The sequence below is a fragment of the Nerophis ophidion genome, linkage group LG15 (assembly GCF_033978795.1).
Source record: "Nerophis ophidion isolate RoL-2023_Sa linkage group LG15, RoL_Noph_v1.0, whole genome shotgun sequence".
In the NCBI taxonomy this organism is placed as follows: Eukaryota; Metazoa; Chordata; class Actinopteri; order Syngnathiformes; family Syngnathidae; genus Nerophis; species Nerophis ophidion.
In genome coordinates this window covers 36,803,733-36,827,546 of record NC_084625.1, presented here as the reverse complement: position 1 = coordinate 36,827,546, position 23,814 = coordinate 36,803,733, and the positions used below count along the sequence as shown (strand labels likewise).

At 43.1% G+C, this 23,814-nt stretch overlaps 1 protein-coding gene across 1 annotated transcript in view; it reads right to left on the bottom strand.

The window, feature by feature from the left end:
* LOC133569790 (semaphorin-5A-like) overlaps positions 1–23,814 on the bottom strand; it is a 76,480-nt gene that overhangs the window by 27,588 nt on the left and 25,078 nt on the right. The window contains exons 3-5 of the mRNA XM_061922414.1: positions 23,460–23,558; positions 8,625–8,838; positions 72–357 (exon numbers count right to left, since the gene is read on the bottom strand). Of these exons, the coding sequence (XP_061778398.1) occupies positions 72–357; positions 8,625–8,838; positions 23,460–23,558 (599 nt within the window). The remainder of the gene's footprint in view (positions 1–71; positions 358–8,624; positions 8,839–23,459; positions 23,559–23,814) is intronic.

Here is a 23,814-nt window from a genome sequence, read left to right as displayed (position 1 = left end):
GGGTTGGCAGGTATGCATGCTGCTGATCCATATTAAAAGTTGTGATATTGTGGTGTTTTGGTGAAACTTACACGTTGGTAGTGAAGATGCCGTAGAGCAGCTCCAGCTCGGGCAGGTAGAAGGTCCCCTGCAGCTCGTTGTAGTAAAAGGGGATTTCTCCCGGTCTGGAACAGTTGAGTCTGGACTTCATGAACGTCGTCCACGTGTCCTCCAGCAGGAAGCGTCCGCCGATGTCGTTCTTGCACACGCGGCCCGCCCGGGAGAAGACGGTGCGACCGCAGTCGTGCTCGACAGCATACTCCCGAAAGAAGAAGTAGGTGAAGTTGCCGATGTCGTAGGATGACACAAAGTTTGGTTCTGTTGCAGGGGGTAAAAAAACAGTTCTTGAGAGATTGACTCACATTGCATACGAGAGTGTGCGGCAGGAGATCAGCATTAATAACAGGCCTACGTTATTATTAATGGATTTGCGTACTGACAGGAAAACTAATTTTTCATTTTAAAGGTTGAGATGAGAAATGGCCCAAAGAGGTGAAGCGTAATAGTTCTCACCCTGTCAGAAACACACAAGCCCAGCGACATGCACCGCCACAGCAACCACGTTCATCTTTTATGTATGACATTATTAGATCCTAACCGCACACTTTATTCTCCTTGGCAGTGATTTAATTCATCTTTAAATGGAAGTGTAGCAGCCCCCCTCCTTCCACACTTCCATCTCCTCAGCGCCGTCAGACAGCGGAGCAGGAGGGAGGAATTTCTTTTTCTTCCCATTTTCCCTATAAAAGGTGCACATTTGATGACTTTTGAATTTATTATTCCAATTTTGGATTTAGATGTCCAAAAAAAAAAAAAAGCCCCCAAACACCTGAGGTGTGCACTGAAATACATTTTCATTTCTATGGAATCCTTAAGCATTTTTATATTCATTGACATGAATATGTGAGGGATATAAATATTTAATGCCCGTTTATAAGTGGTAGAAGTGATTTTTTACAACAAGGATCTTCATTTCCAGCTAAATGATGAATTGGGGGAAGAAAGTAATTCTTCAACCAAGAGACTTGAGAAGATGTACTCTCTTGTCGGATAAGCATCTGGCATTTTTACATGTTTTATAAATCACCTATAACATTTTTTAATATTCTGGTTTCATCTTTTAACTGTCTGCATATTGTGTGATGCAGTTTTACCTCAATGCAAAGTTGGAGCTATGTTAAAAATGCTTTGTTGTTAATGTCCATAATATATCAGGGAAACCTTCGTAATGCCTAATGATTGGGGGTACCAATTATGATATACTCATACTTGTATCGATATTATCGGCACAAAAATGCAAACTGTCTTAAATCTTCTATTTTAGGTCTACTTCCAAATTAAGAAGTGTTCTTCAAAAAATTGGTTGACAACCAAGTGCGATTTTTATTTTTTCAGATTCAAAATTGATTAATAATTTTCGAGAATCGATTAAAAAAAAGTTTTTACTCTTTTTTATTGTTAGAACTATTATTGATATTATTGTCAGACTTAGCCTTTCCTTGGTTTAACTCCTATCCTACAGACAGGATGTAGTGCATCTCCCATAACAACAAGTTATGTTAGGGCAATGTGTGGTGTTCCCCAGGGTTCGGTCCTTGGCCCTGCACTCTTCAGCACCTACATGCTGCCGCCAGGTGACATTATACGCAAATACGGTGTTAGCTTTCACTGTTATGCTGATGAGATGACACCCAACTCTACATGCCCCTAAAGCTGACCAACACGCCGGATTGTAGTCAGCTGGAGCGTTTAATGAAACAAAACAATGGATGTCCGCTAACTTTTTGCAACTCAATGCCAAGAAAAAGGAAATGCTGATTATCGGTCCTGCTAGACACCGACATCTATTTAATAATACAACTTTAACATTTGACAACCAAACAATTCCACAAGGCGACTCGGTAAAGAATCTGGGTATTATCTTCTTCCCAACTCTCTCGTTTGAGTCACACATTAAGAGTGTTACGTAAGCCAGCCTTTTTTCATCTGCGTAATATCGTAGAAATGTGTTCCATATTGTACACCACCGAAATTGAGATCTTTATTCATGTGTTTGGTACGTCTCGTCTCAAATTTTATTTTTCGGCTCTGCCTATGTCTTGTCACGGCCAGGGTGCATTCAAATGTGCCCTCATCTTTGCGCTAGGCTTGTTGCGCCTACGGGAGCACGCCTCGGGATGCGCCCACGGCCACGCACTTCCAGGGACGCGCCGGGCGAGCCTCCGCCTTGCAATCATGTACCGACAATCTGCGCACCTGGGGCTAATGAGAGGTCCTGCCTTCAAGAGCCTGCTCAGCCTGCTATCCGTCGCCAGAACGTAGTCATCTGTCCTGTACAGTAAGCCCCGTTGAGTTATATGCAAACTTGTTTCGCTATTTGTGTTCTCTACCGTCGTGTTTATTTGATCTCATTGTCTTCTTTGTCATCCTTCCTGCAGTCTGCCTTTGGTCCACGTGACCAGCTGTGCGTCTCGTTGTCTTCCTGTGATTCCTTGTGTGTTCCCCTCTGGATTCCGGACTGCCTCCTTTGATCCTCAACCTCTCGCTTGGACACGGACCTCCTACGCCCCGCTTAGCCCCTTGACCATCTGCCTGCCCCACGGACTGCCTCTTGTCTTGTCCCTCCTCTCGATCCAACACTAGGTGTAACACATTACAGCTAATCACACACAGCCTCACACATACACTCTTGGATTTTGTCACACACCATTCAGTAGTTTATTTATTAGTATTGTTTCATTATTGTGCTGGTGGGGTAGCTCAGCTGCAGCCATCAAGACCGCTGCCACAGGTCTTTTGGTTTGCTTTGTCGCACCCACCAACCAAACTACCAGTACACTCTCCAGAACTGGTCCCCGAACCAGCACCAGCAGCCAGGCTGGTACCAGCACCCAGGCGGGCCCCCTCGTCAGCACCAACTCCCAGGCTGGCGCCCTAGTCAGCACCAGCTCCCAGGCTGACCCCCGCATAAGCACCAGCTTCCAGGCTGACCCCTGAGTTAGCACCAGCTCCCAGGCTGGCCCCCTCATCGGCACCAGCTCCCGGGTTGGCTCCCGCATCAGCACCAGCACCACAGCCAGCAGCGCTGGCTTCTGCACCACAACCAGCAGCCTCTGCTTCTACACCATGGCCAAAAGTGCCGGCTTCTGCACCACGGCCAGCAGCTCCGGCTTCTGCACCATGGCCAGCAGCGACGGCTTCTGCACCATGGCCAGCTTCTCAGCCACAGCTCCAACGATATCATCCTCCACGTCTCTATCATCGTCACCCCCGTGCCTCTGTGGCCAGGGCATGGATGCTTTTTGCGCCAACAGCAGCAACGCCCAGGACGGGGACGTGGATCTTGTTGGCTGCTGTGGGTCTGGCGCCACTCGCGTCTGCCTTCCTTACGGCCAAGAAAGTGGTCGTTCCTTTGTCGCGCGCCTCGTCTAGCATTAATAGATTACGGTTGGTACAAAAATGCAGCTGCGAGACTTTTGACAAGAACAAGAGAGTTTGATCATATTACGCCTATACTGGCTCAACTGCACTGGCTTCCTGTGCACCTTAAGATGTGACTTCAAGGTTTTACTAATTACGTATAAAATACTAAGCAGCCTTGCTCCATCTTATCTTGCTGATTGTATTGTACCCTACATTCCGGCCAGAAACCTACATTTAGAAAATTCCGGCTTATTAGTGATGCTACCTCAGTGAAGGCATTTAGGCCCATTCTTAAGATTCATTTATACAACTTAGCCTTTGAATAGACCTATTTTTTGAGACCAGTTTATCTGTCCTCTCTTTTCTGCTCGGCCCCGCTCGCAACAGATCTGTTTCCACGGAGGAGGGGCTAATTGTTCCAAGTCTAGACCCGGGGTGGACCACTCCTCTGTGCATCAGTCGGTGATGTCGCTGCAATGGTGACTTGTCTACTCGTAAGAGGATCTACTGCTGGCCCCACTATGGACTGGACTCTCACATTAACTGTATCCACTCAGCATCTATTGCACCGATCACCTCAATAGGGGTCCCCACATCTGCTGTCCCTTCCAAGGTTTCACATTGTTCCCATTGGGTTGAGTTATTTCTTGCCCTGACGTGGGATTAGATCCAAGGATTTTAGTGTAGTTTATGCAGCCCTTTGAGACATTTGTGATTAGCTATGTAAATAATCTTCGACTGACTGATTGATTATCATTATTGATGCTGTTGTACATTTATATAATAAGTATTGTAAAATTGGGATTAGGTTGGAGCTGGATTTTTTCTTTTATTATTTTGTTTAACATTCTGTGATTTATGTAAATAAAATTCCAAAAATACATTAAAAAGACGTTTTAGGCCAAAGTCAGCAGTCAAGAGGCGTGTTTGTTAACTGTAACCTGTTTTGAAAAGGTTTTATAATAATTTATACAACAAATAATATATTGCTAGCATCGTGTAGAATCCATAATCAAATCTGAATCAAATAGTCACCCAAGAGTCAAATCAAACCATGAGGTGTCCCAAAAATCGCACCTGTAAAAATTAAATCATTTTTTTAAGGGTTTACATAATCAAAACCCTAAGAAAAAAATTCAGGTAATTGCATGGTGTGGAATATTGTAGTATTTTATTAGTCTTGGACACACCTCACCAAAAACTGAGTAACGCCCACGGAACGTTGGAATAAATGTATGAACCACCAAGTCAGTTTGACACAAAATCCAGAAGAAATGTTTATGATGACAGGTTAACAAAAAAGCAACACTGAGCCATGTCCGCAAGAAGCTTTAGTTTTATAGTTGCCATTTTTGGTCATTTTGGGTCAGAAGCAGGCTTGACAATTGATGACACTGTCAGGGTTATTTGTTGTCGAACTCCATGCTGCAGAGATGGAGGCAGGCGTGTAATGTGAAAACATATTTAATTAAATACTAAAACAAAACCAAAACCAAAAGGGTACGAACAAAAAGCACGCACGTGGGCAGATATAACAAACTAAGGGCTATGAACAAATAAACCGGAAGCAGGGAACAAAAAACAGTAAGCTCCAAAACATCCACCAAATATAGCTTACCGCTACGCTGCATTCACACGACCACTAGGAATGACAAGTAGAAAATGACATTGACACGACAATACAATGATCCAGCCCTGACTGGAGGAAAAAAGCAGGTAAAATAGGAGCTGGCTGATTGACATCAGGTGTGACCAGATGCCAATCAGCCGCAGCTGAGTGAAAACAGGACACAGGGAGACAGACAGGAAGCCGAAACAAAATAAGAGCACTAGACAGGAACTAAGGACAGGAAATACTAAACAGAGGAAAAAACTAAAACGTAGTCAAACTGTCAGAGAAGCCTGACAGTAGCCCCCCCTCCCAGGTAGGCTGCTGAGGTGCGCTGATTCCCGATTGCCTGCAGCCTTGTCGTTGCGTGGGTGTGCTACGCCCACCACGAGAAGGGGCGTGTCTGGGCCCACTGCCAGTGGAGGTGCTGACAGGCCCAGCTGCCGGGGAAAAGCGGGTTCAAGCCCGTGCCGTGACACTTAGTAGTTAATGCGATCATCTTTTTATTGGATTATGTGATTCACAATTTATTAACAACTATTTATTCATGAGAACTTTATTATATATTTTGTTTGTAGTATTTTGGGGTCTTGTTCACGAGTGAGTAAGAGCGTATCACAAGATTGACAGGGGAATCGGTGTGGCATGTCGGTCCATAGTGGTAAAGAGGGCGCTAAGCTTGAATGCAAAACTCTCAATTTACTGGTCAATCTACGTTCCTATCCCCACCTATGGTTTATGACCGAAAAGGCAACATATTGGATACAAGCAGCTGTAATGAGTTTTATCCGTGAAATGGCAGAGCTCTCCCAGGGCTCGGAGTAAAGCCGCTGCTCCTCCTCATTGAAAAATTAGGTGGCACGGACATCAGGTTTGGATGGCCCCCAGACACCTCTCTGGGACCTCCGTGTTCATGGCACGTCTGACTAGTAGAAGCCCACGGAGAAGACCCAGGACACGTTGGTGAGACTATGTTTGCCCAGCTGGCCTAGGAACTCCTCGGGAGCTGGACGAAGCTGGTTTGAGAGAAGTCTGGGCTTCTCTGCTTCGACAGCTCTCCCCCAATCCGACCTCGGATAAGTGGAAGAAGATGGATGGATGGATTACAGATCGAGTACAGGAAGTGAACAAACAAATGACAATTTGTAACACATGAATGAAACTATGAATATATGATGTACAATATTGTAACCGTACGCATATTCAAAATGAAGTAATACCATCACCACAAACATCACTGTGTAGTACGTGGTGGTACCCAGAGAATAAGAGGATGTTGCAGGAGACATCAGTGTCGGATGGGGGTGTCAAACTGATTTTAGCTCAGGAGCCGCATTTAGGATAATCTATCACCTAAGTGGCCTGTAAAATCATTTTATTTTAGCCCACCACTTCAATTTATGCGGCCGGACACAACTTTTTGCGAAAGGCTTAAAAGACAAAAACACTTTCTGGCTAATTGTATTTGCTCTTTCAATTTTGACATAACAATGTTGTACACTTTAATATTATCTTATGTTAAAAACATTTTTTTGTTATCAAAAATAAACCCTTAAATATCCATGTGTCATCTTGACTTACGATTTCTAAGCAATCGGTAAAAAAATACTTTATTACCAGGCTGTTTATATTCCTAAATGTTCACTGTTCATGCCTACTCAGTGGCCTAGTGGTTAGAGTGTCCGCCCTGAGAACGGTAGGTCGTGAGTTCAAACCCCGGCCGAGTCATACCAAAGACTATAAAAATGGGACCCGTTACCTCCCTGCTTGGCACTCAGCATTAAGGATTGGAATTGGCGGTTAAATCACCAAAAATGATTACCGGGCGCAGCACCGCAGCTGCCTACTGCTCCCCTCACTTCCCAGAGGGTGATCAAGGGCGATGGGTAAAATGCAGAGAATAATTTTGCCACATCTAGTATGTGTGTGGCAATCATTAGTATTTTAACTTTAACTTAACTGTTACATGCAGCCCTCCGAGGGCAGCCATAATTGCCAAGTGGCCCCAAATGAAAATGAGCTTGACACCTCTGCCCATCTATAAACACCTACAAGCAGCTATGTTTGTGACATTAAAAAAACAACAACAAAAGGTTGCAATTCGTATTTTAAAACATATTGTTTTACGTTTCATGTTTTGCTCACTTTTTGCCTCCCCGCAGTGTCAATAGAAAATACATGCATCATCATCATACAAATGGACGATGATGGCACTGAGTGCTACCTTCGACTCAAAAAAACATTGTCTTTAAGATATTTTTTTGTTGTCTTGTATTCAGGTCAATACCATCCATCAATCCATCTTCAATCGCTTATCCAGAATCGGGTCGCGGGGACAACAGCTGCAGCAGAGACCCCAAGACTTCCCTCTCCAGAGCAACATTAGCAACTTCCTCCTGGGAGATCCCAGAGGAGATGTAATTCCCCCATTTGGTGTGGCCCCGGTGGGACGTGTAATGAGGATCTCCCTAGGGAGACGCTCGTGAGGCATCCGCACGAGATGCCCGAACCACCTAAGCTGGCTCCTTTCCAAGCGAAAGAGCAACAGCTCTACTACGAGTCTCTCGGGTGACTGAACTTCTCCCCCTATCTCTTAAGGGAGATGCCAGCCACCCTTCTGAGGAAACTAATTTCGGCCACTTTTATCCGCGAACCCTTTCTTTTGGTCATGACCCACACTTCATGACCATAGGTGAGAGAAGGTATGTAGATAACTCGGCATACCGAGAGCTGAGCCGGAAGGCGAAGCTCTCGTTTCATCACAACGGTGCGGCAGATAGACTGCGATACTGCCCCAGCTGCTCCGATACTCCTGCTGATTTCCTTCTCCAACTTTCCCTCACTCGTGAACAAGACCCTGAGATACTTACACTCCTCCACCTGGTACAGAGTCTCGTTCTCTACCTGGACTGTACAAACTATCGGTTTCCTGCTGAGAACCATGGCCTCAAAATTGGAGATGCTGATCTTCATTCCAGCCGCTGAACACTCGGCTGCGAACCGATTCAGTGAGAGCTGAAGGTCACGAACCGATTGTGCCATCAGGACCACATCATCTGCAAACAGCATCTTTTAGCCCCCCGAGACGTATACCCTCTCCGCCATGGTCACGACTCTGCATAGAAATCCTGTCCATGAAAATCCCAAACAGGATAGGTGACAAAGCGTAGGCCTGGCAGAGACCAACCCCCACTGGAAATGGATCCGACCTATATCCAAGCAAACGGACACAACCCTCACCCTGTACTCCCTCAGCACCTTCCACAGGACCTCCCGGATGACCCGGTCATACGCTTTCTCCAAATCTACAAAGCACATGTAGACTGGATAGGCATACTCCCAGGCCTTCTCCAGGATTCCCGCAAGAGTAAAGAGCCGGTCAGTTATTCCACGACCAAGATGGAATCCACATTGATCCTCTTGAATCTGAGGTTCGACTATTGGCAATTTAATTTGGGTGGCCAAAAAGCCCCAACAAAAACATGTGTTTCACATTCAAAACCTCAAAAAAGGTAATAACCTTACTCTCGTTCCATTAGCTCCACCCGCTTACCGTTAAGCCACTTGGAGTTGTACTGGGCAGTGCGCAGAGGTGGCAGGCCGCCCAGGCTGCGGTAGATGGCAGGGTCTCGCCCGGAGAAATCCATGGCCGTGGCTGCGTAAAGCTCTCCGCTGGACGTGATGAGGGCAGTGGAGTTGTGAAGGGGATTGTAAGGACACCGAGCCATTCCGCTGAACTGATCGTGGATCTCAGTCAGATTTGTCAGCTGGAAAAAAAAGAGAATGTACAAATATAAATAATACAAAATAAGTGTGTAAGTGTCGAGTGAGAAGGAGCGCAAAATAAAATATCTTTGGAAATTATATGTATTTCCTACATATCCCCAAATAATGCATCCTCACAGAATGCTGGCAGGAAAATATAAGACTGCAGATAAAAGGGCGACATTACCCTGCAAACATGCGAGCTCTGCTAATGTTTTGTTTTGTGCTGCCAGTATGCAAATGTTGCACGTATTACAATGTTGTTTGGTTTACACATCAAAGATATATAGAAACATAATCACAGGGACTACTTGGAATCAATCAGCTGCATAAACTACACAAATAAAGCAGCTGCCAAATGCAATGATACAGTAAAACACGATAAGACTCCTTAAAAGGTCTTCTTGGCGTCAGTGTTTCCTGTTTGGTGTGTGATGATGTGCAGCTGTTTGTCTGGTTAAAAACCCATTTAACCACATCTTTCTGGAAGTGTTTCTATCCAAGGGAGGTGATTTGGATATGCACACATATACTTTTCAGCTTGACCATGACTTAACCCTGACCTACAATACACAGCGTTGCATCAAAAAGTATGTTCAAAAGTTTAATGCAACGGCGATTGAAATTAGCCTTGAAGTACAAGAAATATTTGGAATGCAATCATTATAGCTCTTATTGTGGGATGTTTATTAACAACATTGACAGGGGTTATGGTGAATTCATGCATTCAGTTAAATGGTGTTCTGAACAAAAATTATATAAATGATAAAAAGCTTGACATGAAACTTTGACTTGTGAGGCCACACAATACTCGCCTATTGGGCATGCGCTAACAGTTAAAATCTTAGAGTTGCTTGTAGCTGGCTATAGAGATTTGGTGTAAAAAGTTACGACTAGATTTAGAACATGGGCCCACCTACAGTTTTGACGAGCTGCATTGTGGTCCACTGTGGTTTTGTACTGTAACTATATGAGGTGTAGATATTGTAGAGCCAACAAAAGATGGACAGATGCACTTTAAGATGCACTTTAATTTTAAGAAAACACTTGAGCTGGGCTATCATTCTACTCTGAGTGAATGGATAGTACATACTTGCCAATCTTGAGACCTACGATTTTGGGAGGTGGGGGGGTGGCGAGGGGCGTGGTTAAGAGGGGAATAGTATTATTCACCAACGCAAGTATTTCATATATATATATATATATATATATATATGTATATATATATATATATATATTTATACAGCAGTATATGTATGAAATACTTGACTTTCGGTGAATGAATTTTTGCTATATATATTCATTTATTTTATATATTGTAGCTTTGGACGAGTTTCATTAAAAGTCTTTAGCCATATATGTCAAGAAATGCTAACACGACATATGATCACCGCCAGATTTGATGATCATGTTAATTTTGAACACACCCACACAAGTGAAAGCAATGCACACTTAGTCAACAGCCACACAGGTCACACCGATGGTGGCCGCATAAACAACACCAACACTGTCACAAACATGCACCCCACTGTGAACCCAAACCAAACAAGAACAACAAACGCTTTTCGGGAAAACATTAGCACCGCAACGCAACATAAACACAACAGAACCAATACCCAGAACCCTTTGCAACACCAACTCTTCCGGGATGCTACACAGCCCCACCTAGCTGGGTTCGTTATCCCCAGCAGTCCATGCGTTCATCACAAAGTCCCGTAGGCGTCGTCGACGCCCATCTGATGGCGACTGGCCGCTACCACTGTCTGCAGGTAGGTCGTAAGGCGGGGTTATTGTTGGGGACAACGAACCCAGCTAGGTGGGGGCTGTGTAGCGTCCCCGAAGAGTTGGTGTTGCAAAGGGTTCTGGATATTGGTTCTGTTGTGTTTATGTTGCGTTGCGGTGCTAATGTTTTCCCGACATGCGTTTGTTGTTCTTGTTTGCTTTGGGTTCACAGTGGGGTGCATGTTTGTGACAGTGTTGGTGTTGTTTATGCGGCCACCATCGGTGTGACCTGTGTGGCTGTTGACTAAGTGTGCATTGCTTTCACTTGTGTGGGTGTGTTCAAAACTTTCATGATCATTAGCTGGTAATGTTTGTACAGCGGGTCAACGTTTCTTGACATCTATGAGTAAACACATTTAATGAAAACTGTCCAACACTAAAATACAGTATGTACTGTATATTATATTTTTTATACTATTATCATTGTTAATTGTGAGCGAACTGTGGTGCTAATTATTCCCCAGGGATCAATAAAGTACATTATATTCTATGCTATGTACAGTAGATGGCATTATTGTCCTGTTTAAGAGGGTCACAAAGATGCTGAGTCGGTTTTCATGGAGCTGGAGGGGCCGTGGCCTCCAGCTCGGCCTGACTTGAGAGAGATTTTCGGGAGAAAATTTGTCCCGGGAGGTTTTCGAGGGAGGCGCTGAATTTCGAGTCTCCCGGAAATCCCGGGAGGGTTGGCAAGTATGGGATAGTACCACGGTAAGCAGTCGTCCTCTGCTACATTGCACTTAAAATATTGCGGCTTCAGTACACTGCACTTTTTTAAAGCATTTTATGGCCTAAAATAAGTGTTAAAGGGCACCTATTAGGCAAAATCAACTGTTCTTACTAATCTGTTCTTGTTTACGTGTATTCCGGATCAGCAGCAGTGCCCAACATTTGAACTCAAACCACAGAGGCATGGTGGAGATACTCATAAAACAAACTTGCCTTCCTTCGTTCTTCCTTCAAACGTGCCGTTTGGAGTTTGCCCAACTGTGACGTTTTCCTCATTTGTGACGTCAGCGAATATCTCCATACATGGAAGAAATTTACCCAGAGATCCTTGTGCAAGTCCTCCATTGTAGTTTGATGCTGTAGTCAATGGGTTCCTTATTTTTCTCTATCAACTTGATATTGGGCAGACTGGCTCAAACATGCACGTGCATCCTCTCCTGTTGCCATTTTTAAAATAAAAATTAGCATATGGTTCCAACTTCTGTCAGTAAACTGCAACATAACTGACAGGGAGAAGACGCAGTTAAAGTGGAGGTACGTAAAAAAAGATATGACCCCTTTAAATTAAGTCTTATTAATGTCTTATATGTAACATAGTGTACAAACCCCGTTTCCATATGAGTTGGGAAATTTTGTTGGATGTAAATATAAACAGAATACAATGATTTGCAAATCCTTTTCAACCTATATTCAATTTAATGCACTACAAAGACAAGATACCGTATTTCCTTGAATTGCCGCTGGGGCGCTAAATCATTTAAAACCTCTTCTAACTCCTGCGCTTACCAAAGGCATGCGGTAAAAGTAAGCATGCGCTAATTATTTTAAAACATTTTCTCACTCCGGCATTTACCATTATGCATGCAGTAAAAATTTGAGTGTGTAAGCTTGGACCTAAAATCCTACTGAATAGCTCTTAATCTTCTTCCCTTTATGCGACGGCGGAGATAAACCAAGAAGAACGCGGAGTTGGAATATAATTACAACACTTTATGTACATATTTATACAATATTTACATATTTATATATATGTAACTACAAGCTCCATTCACAGACAGAGTCCCATTGCTTTTATGAGCGGTCGAACGAGTCAAAAGTCGGCAAAAAAAAAAAAAAAAAACTTTTTTTTTTTTTTCATTTTTATTTATTTATTTATTTTTTTATTTGTGGCGGCCGTAATTAATAAATTAATGTGTGGGAAACCCTGCAGTCTGGATGGTGCACTTCCCATTTGGTCACAATGTTGAATAGTTCCAAAAACAATTTGAAATGTGGACTCGTCAGACCACAGAACACGTTTGCACTTTGCATCAGTCCATCTTAGATGACCTCGGGCCCAGAGAAGCGGTGGCATTTCTGGATGTTGTTGATAAATGGTTTTTGCTTTGCATAGTAGAGCTTTAACTGTATTTAGTGACAGTGGTTTTCAGAAGTATTCCTGAGCCCATGTGGTGATATCCTTTAGAGGTTGATGTCGTTTTTTGATACAGTGCCGTCTGTGGGATCAAAGATCACGGTCATTCAATGTTGTTTTCCGGCCATGCCGCTTACGTGGAGTGATTTCTCCAGATTCTCTGAAACTTTAGATGATATTACGGATGTAGACGTTGAAATCCCTAAATTTCTTGCAATTACACTTTGAGAAACGTTGTTCTTAAACTGTTTGACTCTTTGCTCACGCAGTTGTGGACAATGGGGTGTACCTCGCCCCATCCTTTCTTGTAAAAGACTCAAGATTTTTTGGGAAGCTGCTTTTATACCCAATCATGGCACCCACCTGTTCCCAATTAGCCTGCACACCTGTGGGATGTTTCAAATAAGAGTTTGATGAGCATTCCTCAACTTTATCAGTATTTATTGCCACCTTTCCCAACTTCTTTGTCACGTGTAGCTGGCATCAAATTCTACAGTTAATGATTTATAAGTTTGAACATCAAATATGTTGTCTTTGTAGCATATTCAACTGAATATAGGTTGAAAATTATTTGCAAATCATTTTTTTTGATTATATTTACAGCTAACACAAGTGTACATTTTGCTATAGCCATTTTTCCTCCCTTGGGAGTGATTTTCTGTTTACTGTTTTGCGCTCTGTGCAACATTTCTTTTGGTTTCTCTTGTGTATCAAGTGTAGAGTTTATAGCTGTGTTTGTTCACCCTGTCTGAAGAAAGTTCTTAGAAAACTGCAGACTAAAAACCTGCGCCAATTGTTCCCAATCTGCCACTGAGTCCTCGTCTTTCCAAGACTTAACAGACATGAGCAATGTCAAAAGACGAGACGCGAGATGGTCCAGGACTCAATGTGATGCTAACAAGCTATCAGCGCTCAGCAGCTGACTGGGCAATGCAAAGTGGAGATGATTTATGTTAATTCAAGAAGTATTTTCACTTTCGAGTTCATTAACTCCACTTGACACTAGTGAGCATTTGGCTGAGCGGCGTGGAATGTCAACGCAGGACACGAAAGCGAACATCATCTAAAACATTTTTAGCAGAACAATTTATGCCTGCAGTTTCAGCCCATGGAAGCCCAGTTCTAACATAGAGGAATTACTCAGAATGTTACGTTGTAATAGCCGGGTGACACTTGGAGGGACCCTGCGGGCTACTGGTGAGTACTGTAAACTCAGTGCCTCAGACTGGAAGTCTCTGCAGAGTATTGAGGACAGCGGAAAAGATCATCAGGACTCCTCTTCCTCCTATCCAGGAAATCGCAAAAAGCCGCTGCCTGACCAGGGCTCAGAAAATCTGCAGAGACTCCTCCCACGCCCACCAAAGACTGTTTTCACTGCTAGATTCTAGAAAGAGGTTCCACAGCGGAAAAGATCATCAGGACTCCTCTTCCTCCTATCCAGGAAATCGCAAAAAGCCGCTGCCTGACCAGGGCTCAGAAAATCTGCAGAGACTCCTCCCACCCCCACCAAGGACTGTTTTCACTGCTAGATTCTAGAAAGAGGTTCCGCAGCCTCTGTAGCAGAACCTCCAGGTTCTGTAACAGCTTCTCCCCTCAGGCCGTAAGACTCTTTAACGCATTCAAATAATCCCCTCAATTCCCCCCAAAAATGGATTACCTCACTGGAATATAAAGACAATACCATATACATCCAATAACGTGGATGCATATGCAAAAGTGCTATATATTTTTCTGTACAGTAATCTATTTATTTATATCTGCATCTTATTGCTCTTTTATCCTGCACTACAATAAGCTCATGCAACAAAATTGTGTTATTATCTGTACTGTAAAGTTAACATTTGAATGATGATAAAAGGAAGTCTAAATCTAAGTAATCTAAAGTAAAACACACTCAAAGTTACTGTTGGCTGAAATGAGTGTAAAGGTGACTATATGGGTTTTAATTCACATTTAGATGGCTCTAATGCAGTGGTTCTCAAATGGGGGTACGTGTACCCCTGGGGGTACTAGAAGGTAGGCCAAGGGGTACGTGAGATTTTTGAAAAAATATTCCTAAAATAGCAACAATTCAAAAAAATCATTTACAAATATATTTATTGCATAATACTTCAACAAATATGTAAGTTCATAAACTGTGAAAAGAAATGCAAGAATGCAGTATTCAGTGTTGACAGCTAGATTTTTGTGTGGACATGTTCCATAAATATTGATGTTAAAGATTTCTTTTTTTGTGAAGAAATGTTTAGAATTAAGTTCATGAACCCAGATGGATCTCTATTACAATCCCCAAAGAGGGCACTTTAAGTTGATGATTACTTCTATGTGTAGAAATCTTTATTTATAATTTAATCACTTGTTTATTTTTCAACAAGTTTGTAGTTATTTTTATATCTTTTTTTCCAAATAGTTCAAGAAAGACCACTACAAATGAGCAATATTTTGCACTGTTATACAATTTAATAAATCAGAAACTGATGACATAGTGCTGTATTTTACTTCTTTATCTTTTTTTTCAACCAAAAATGCTTTACTCTGATTAGGGGGTACTTGAATTAAAAAAATGTTCACAGGGGGTACATCACTGAAAAAAGGTTGAGAACCACTGCTCTAATGTATACATGTGTAAAATGCTCTCGCTATGAAAATATAATTTTTTTTAAATAATATTTCTACTTCGCGGAAATTCACTTATCACTCCTGGAAACAATTAGCCGCGATAAACAAGGGAAGACTGTATTGGTATGGGATCGATACGAGCGATTCTTTTATTACAGCTTCTTGACTCTATGCAACAAATTTCTTGACTTTACTCAGAGTTCATGCAAGTCTAGTTCGTGCAAAAAGCATTCTGCTCTCTCCCAAAGTAGTAGAAAAGTAGTAAAGTTCCGCAAATGTGGCAAAGGTTTTAGTATAACTTTCCTCTTTGACCTATTCAAAGTTCAATCTCCTCTCCGCCCTCACATTTTTTGTTAACTCTGTACCGAGGCAGCCAGCATGGCAGGACAAACAGCATTCAGCAGGCGGGGAATTGGCAAATTCTTAATTTACTTTACGAGCCGGATTGGAGGGAGAGTTTCGTTTCGCCGCGGCCACCTCCGCCTCACACAAACCACAACAAAACAGCCCGTACCGTCTTCTCGGCTGACCCTGAGATGAAAGCTCGGTACTGATGGGATTGCAAGAGCCAGTTCTGGTCATTCATAGGAAACTCAATGACAGATCAGCGAGCTGTGCTCCATCCAGCCCAGAAGTGAAAATAAATGTCACCAGCAGCTGGGTCTTGAAGTGCCCATAATCAAGGCTTTTTGAAGTCATGGAAGACTGTTGTGCAAAAATTAAGTTTAAACAGATTTGTTTATTTATCAGAGTCAATGTCCAAATACGGCTTCACAGTGGCAGAGGGGTTAGTGCGTCTGCCTCACAATACGAAGGTCCTGAGTAGTCAGGGATCAATCCCGGGGCTTGGGATATTTCTGTGTGGAGTTTGCATGTTCTCCCCGTGACTGCGTGGGTTCCCTCCGGGTACTCTGACTTCCTCCCACCTCCAAAGACATGCACCTGGGGATAGGTTGATTGGCAACACTAAATGGTCCCTAGTGTGTGAATGTGAGTGTGAATGTTGTCTGTCCATCTGTGTTGGCCTTGCGATGAGGTGGCGACTTGTCCAGGGTGTACCCGCCTTCCGCCCGATTGTAGCTGAGATAGGCACCAGCGCCCCGTGAGCCCAAAAGCGAATAAGCGGAAGAAAATGAATGGATGGATGTCCAAACATATTCATCCTTAGAAAAAAAATAAGGTTTTACTAGGCTGAGCTTCTGCTACTTGTGTTTATGACCATCAAACAGAGAATCAATGTATCATCTACCTCACTCTTCACTTTTGAGAGAAGAGTTTACAAATGTTTTTTCCTGACAAATTCCAACGACTGTTTCGAGTTGTCTGTTTCTGGCATCTTTTCAGGTTCTGTGCTATTATTTTGTTGTTATGTTTCCTGTTTGGACTGTAAAGCCTTTACAGTGGTTAGAGGGAGATGGTGAGCACACCTGTCTACGATTAGTCATTAGTGGGGGTTTGACAACACAAGATCTCATGAGATTAAAACGTCACAATAGTTCTCACTTAGAGAAAATCATTTTTACAGGCAGAACGTAGTCATGTGTGTTTTTTCCTTTTCTTATTTATTGTCAAGAGTATATTCTTCTAGCCGTGAGCGAGGGATTGGAACCACACATTAAGGACCGGATCCAAACATCTATCCATCCATTTTTTACAGCTTGTCCTTTACGGGGTCGTGGGAGGTAAATAAAGTGCAAGTGCTAAAGAGCATGTGCAGACTATAAAATTGTGTGTGCTATTAGTTAGAGCGTGATCTACTACTAAAAACAATTGATAACAATTTCAATTACGTATAACATACTACATGGTCTAGCTCCATCCTATCTTGCCGATTGTATTGTACCATATGTCCCGGCAAGAAATCTGCATTCAAAGGACTCCGGCTGATTAGTGATTCCCAGAGCCTAAAAAAAGTCTGCGGGTTATAGAGCGTTTTCCGTTCGGGTTTAGGTACTCTGGAATGCCACCTCAGTAGAAGCATTTAAGTCTCATCTTAAAACTTATTTGTATACTTTAGCCTTCAAATAGACCCCCTTTTCAGACCAGTTGATCTGCCGTTTTTTTTTTTCTCCTATGTCCCCCCCCTCACTTGTGGCCATGAATGAAGTACTGGCTGTCCAAAATCGGGACCCAGGATGGACCGCTTGTCTAGAGTCGGGACCAAAGATGGACCGCTCGCCTGTGTATCGATTTGGGAAATCTCTGCGCTGCTGATCCGCCTCCGCTTGGGATGGTTTCCTCCTGGCTCCACTTTGGATGGGACTCTCGCTACTATATTGGATCCACTTTTGACCTGATTCTCACGGTTACGTTAGATCCACTATGGATTGGACTTTCACAAAATCATGTTAGATCCGCTCGACATCCATTGCTTTCGGTCCCCTGGGGAAGGGGGTTGCTCACATATATGGTCCTCTCCAAGGTTTCTCATAGTCTGGGTGATACTACACTGGGGTGAGTTTTTCCTTGCCCTTATGTGGGCCCTACCGAGGATGTTGTTGTGGTTTGTGCAGCCCTTCAAGGCACTTGTGATTTAGGGCTGTATAAATAAACATTGATTGATTGATTGATCAAAAGTTGTGCAGACCTCCCTATTTAAACAAAGTTTTTGCATGTATATCTGCTGTCACCATGGTGACACTCACTTCCTTCCACATTCATGACATCAGGTACATCCACATGTAGTGTTTTGTCATGTTGTTACATGCGGAACACAAATAGGTACTGGGTTTTTTTGTGGCTATAAGCGCAATCTGACTTGTCCGGGCTGTGCTCTGCCTTCCGCCTTAGTCTAGCTGAGATACAATCTCGCCCGCCCCCCTTCAACCCTTAAAAGGACAAGCGGTAGAAAATGGATGGGTAGATCAAATGCAATCCAAACAACAGAACCTACTTTTAAGACGCTAAAGGTGTGAGTTGGGAGCAGCTGCAGTGTTGTGATGGTGCGTCTGTAATGAGCCACACACAAGAAAAGGCATATTGCAAGAAGTTTTTTCATATAGGAGATATATGATACCAATACATTTCCTATATGAATAAAAAGAGCACCATTAGAAAAAACATGCTAGCAGACATTAGTTAAATTCAAGTATTTTTTAATCAGCCCTTTTAGTCATATAGCAAATATAATATTATAAAATTATATTGCTGAATACACAATACGTCAAGTATTTTTTATTTATGACAGTCCAACTTTGTCAGACTGAATATTACGTCTCTTAATTTTCTTTCCAGCGTGATCACCTCTTTTCTAAGATCCATTTGTGTCAGTTTGCACAAAACATTTCCGACGTGCTTAATAGACGCAAAACAGCACACGCAGAACAGTTTCAGTCTTGATAAATGGAGTTACGAGTTTGCAATGATTATATTAGCATCTTATCCTCCCAGTATTGTGGGTGTTCTCATAATTACCTAATTTCTGCCTATACATAAAGGCAGACATGCAAAATGGATTGATCTATTTATTTTGCTCATTTAAGAGACACATTGACTCTGTGTGCAAGCTTAATAGATGAAATGTTGTGTGCGTTATCAAATTTGCACGTTTTATTTTTGTTTTATTTATTTGGTATTTTGTTTTTATTGACGTCCAGCATCAGACATTCTCAACCCTTGCAGCATTTTTGCATACATAATACATTTATTGTCTGCCCTATATGTCAAAATATATTTGTTTTGTTTTGTAGCCAAACAATGCCACCAAAATTTGCACGTTTTAATACAAGCAAACCTGTAGTATGGCAGCTTTGCGCATTACAAACCGGAATCTAGCAAACAGAGCTAGCTTTAACAATATTGGCACCGTGCTGTCTAACTGGTATACGTGAAAGTGATGTTTATTTGCAAACTGACTATCCATCCATCCATCCATCTTCTTCCACTTATCCGAGGTCGGGTAGCGGGGGCAGCAGCCTAAGCAGGGAAGCCCAGACTTCCCTCTCCCCAGCCACTTCGTCTAGCTCTTCCCGGGGATCCCGAGGCGTTCCCAGGCTAGCCGGGAGACATAGTCTTCCCAACGTGTCCAGGGTCTTCCCCGTGGCCTCCTACCGGTTGGACGTGCCCTAAACACCTCCCTAGGGAGGCGTTCGGGTGGCATCCTGACCAGATGCCGAACCACCTCATCTGGCTTCTCTCGATGTGGAGGAGCAGCGGCTTTACTTTGAGTTCCTCCCGGATGACAGAGCTTCTCACCCTATCATTTCGGCAGCTTGTACCCGTGATGATTTTATCCTTTCGGTCATGACCCAAAGCTCATGACCATAGATGAGGATGGAAACATAGACCGACCGGTAAATTGAGAGCTTTGCCTTCCGGCTCAGCTCCTTCTTCACCCCAACGGATCGGTACAACGTCCGCATTACTGAAGACGCCGCACCGATCTGCCTGTTGATCTCACGATCCACTCTTCCCTCACTCGTGAACAAGACTCCTAGGTACTTGAACTCCTCCACTCCAAACTAACGTATTTGAATTGAATTGAATTGCAAGCGCAGTTGCATTGTTTTATGATTCAGGCAGACTAAAACATCTTTCCTTGTCCAGTCATACAACTTGATGGGGTACTGTCAGTAATTTTGGATGTGGAGAAAAAAAAAAAAAAACTCCACCGGAATGAATACCTTATAAACCTTCAACATGTTCTTTGAGAAATGGAGACAGGTTTACTAACAAGACAAGGACCGATGCTTATTGGGAGTAATCATCATAAGGCAAGGTAAGTTCTTCAATCAAAACACTTAATAGGAATCGTATTATAATTAGTCGACAACCCCTGACTGCTCTGCATTTCGAGCGGTATCATTAGCAATTGATCAGTGAAGAGTGCAACACAGCTGCCTGAGGAATTAAACATGCACCGTCAAAATGTTCTTTCAAAACTTGAAACGTGATTACTTTCTTCCTGTCAAATTTCTTAAACGAGAGGGGAGGGGATCTACTGTCGTGTCACAGTGGAACCTCCCAAATACAAACTGTCACATCTTGAAACCTTTATTATCGATACAGGCAATGTTTAAAGGCCTACTGAAACCCACTACTACCCACCACGCAGTCTGATAGTTTATATATCAATGATGAAATGTTAACATTGCAACACATGCCAATACGGCCTTTTTAGTTTACTAAATTACAATTTTAAATTTCCCGGGAGTTTCGTCTTGGAAACGTTGTGTAATGATGACGTGTACGCAAGACGTCTCGGGTTTTTAGGAAGTATGAGCACTGCGCGCACAATCAGCTAAAAGTCGTCTGCTTTAACGGCATAATTACACAGTATTTTGGACAACTGTGTTGCTGAATCTTTTGCAATTTGTTCAATTAATATTGGAGAAGTCACAGTAGAAAGATGGAGTTGGGAAGCTTTAGCCTTTAGCCACACAAACACACGGTGATTCCTTGTTTAAAATTCCCGGAGGTGAAAATTTACTATGGATCAGAGCGCGGTCAAGCCAACATGGATCCCTACCGAATGTCAACCAGCAGGTTTCGGTGAGAAAATTGTGGTTAAAAAGTCGCCACTTACCGGATATCAGCTGAGCTTGTGCCGTCCGTACAGCTGCCGTCGACTCCCCTGAGACACTGCGTGTCAAGACACCCGTGGACACACACCTCTGACTATCAGGAACTGTTAAACTCACTAAAACACTAGCAACAAAATAGAAAGATAAGGGATTTCCCAGAATTATCCTAGTAAATGTGTCTAAAAAAGTCCGGAATCCGACCCAATGCAATCGCGTTTTTTTTTCTTTTTCTAGTCCGTCACTATCAAAATCCTCAAACACAAATCTTTCATCCTCGCTCAAATTAATGGGGAAATTGTCGTTTTCTCGGTTTGAATGGCACTTTTTGTTGGAGGCTCCCATTAAAAACAATGTAAATATGTGAGGAGCCATCAACATGTGACGTCATCATCTGCGACTTCCGGTAGAGGCAGGGCTTTTCTCTTAGCACCGAAAGTTGCGGACTTTATCGTGGATGTTCTCTACTAAATCCTTTCAGCAAAAATATGGCAATATCGCGAAATGATCAAGTATGACACAGAACGGACCTGCTATCCCCGTTTAAATAGGAAAATTTCATTTTAGTAGGCCTTTAAAGTACATGTAAACACGTGTCCAAACACACTCTTTAAAACTTTATATCTTGCAAGAAAATGTATGTGGCAACTAAATTAGGCACAAAATGAATTCTGCATGCTTGACTGTGAAATATTTCCAAGAAAATATGGACACAATAAGAGTGCCAGAAAATTGTATTCATACACAAATTTTGATTCTTATTTATTAAGATTTTGGATTTTGCTTAACCTCCGTTACTTATTCAGTCAGCTCAGCATAGCTGTCATGAGCTATGTGTAGGTTTAGCCTTTTTTAATTATGTTATGTCAGTGTGAATCCAAAGAAAGCAATGGAAAAGTGATGAGTGGTTAGAAACATTTAGGAAGTATCTACGTTGTCGGTAATGACCTTCCCCCCTTTCCACTGAACACCAATATGAATAAGGTGAAAAGGATTGTATTTTACATACCTAATCCATATAGCGATCCAGCTGTAACAGTTAAGGACGTTTTTGATTTCACACTGAGTGCACCACAGGGCTAGTGACAGTGTGTCCGGGTGTCAGCAGGGCGACTGCAAATAACCCCTTGGCCCCTTTGTTATGTTTGTATGATGTTCAGTACTGAATAGTGCTCTATATTTTGTTTAAGTGTATGAACCTAAACAAAAATATGGATTTATTCAGTCTACATGTGCTTTGTGGATTTGGAGAAGGCATTCGACCGTGTCCCTCGGGAATTCCTGTGGGGAGTGCTCAGAGAGTATGGGGTATCGGACTGTCTTATTGTGGCGGTTCGCTCCCTGTACGATCAGTGTCAAAGCTTGGTCCGCATTGCCGCCAGTAAGTCGAACACATTTCCAGGGAGGGTTGGACTCCGCCAAGGCTGTCCTGTCACCGATTCTGTTCATAACTTTTATGGACAGAATTTCTAGGCACAGTCAAGGCGTTGCGGGGTTCCGGTTTGGTGGCCGCGGGATTAAATCTCTGCTTTTTGCAGATGATGTGGTCCTGATGACTTCATCTGGCCGGGATCTTCAGCTCTCACTGGAACGGTTCGCAGCCGAGTGTGAAGCGACCGGAATGAGAATCAGCACCTCCAAGTCCGAGTCCATGGTTCTCGCCCGGAGAAGGGTGCAGTGCCATCTCCGGGTTGGGAAGGAGACCCTGCCACCAGTGGAGGAGTTCAAGTACCTAGGAGTCTTGTTCACGAGTGAGGGAAGAGTGGATCGTGAGATCGACAGGCGGGTCAGTGCGGCGTCTTCAGTAATGCTGACGTTGTATCGATCTGTTGTGGTGAAGAAGGAGCTGAGCCGGAAGGAGAAGCTCTCAATTTACCGGTCGGTCTATGTTCCCATCCTCACCTATGGTCATGAGCTTTGGGTCATGACTGAAAGGATAAAATCACGGGTAAAAGCGGCCAAAATGAGTTTCCTCCGCCGCATGGCGGGGCTCTCCCTTAGAGATAGGGTGAGAAGCTCTGTCATCCGGGAGGAACTCAAAGTAAGGCCGCTGCTCCTCCACATCGAGACAAGCCAGATGAGGTGGTTCGGGCATCTGGTCAGGATGCCACCCGAAAGCCTCCCTAGGGAGGTGTTTAGGGCACGTCCAACTGGTAGGAGGCCACGGGGAAGACCCAGGACACGTTGGGAAGACTATGTCTCCCGGCTGACCTGGGAACGCCTAGGGATTCCCCGGGAAGAGCTAGACGAAGTGGCTGGGGAGAGGGAAGTCTGGGCTTTCCTTCTTAGGCTGCTGCCCCCACGACCCGACCTCGGATAAGCGGAAGAAGATGGATGGATGGATTTATTCATGTTTACATTGTGTCTTATGGAGACATTTTCGTCAATATACAAACATTCCCATTTAAGAATCCTGTTCAATAACCAATTCCACTGTTTAACACAAATTATTATCTTCTTAAAATTATGTTTTTTTTTTTTTTTTTTAATAAAATTAAAAAAAATATTAATTCAGATTTTTCAATGACATTCTATGGGTTATACTTAGCACTGTTGCTCATACCGTTCGGTTGGTGCAGATGGGAGTAAAAGCATTGGTCCCACATGTAAACAGCCTGTTCCCATTCACCAGCAGCACCCTAATGTAGTTCTGGCACTCCTCCTGTAGAAAAAAAGAAGAAAAAAAAACGCAGTTAACACGCTGAATGCTGCACCATAATCTACCTATTGACAAGCAGCTTCATTGGGTACTTGGACTAAATGACACTTTGTGCGGATAAACTCCTGCAACAGTGGGATGGTTACTCTGAAACGTGGCAGAGCTTGACACAAGTGCCAGCAAAATCGAATAATACTCAGGTCAACAGGAAGCACAGTTGAGGCAGGACCTGAGTCAGGCAGATAACCGATCAGATGCA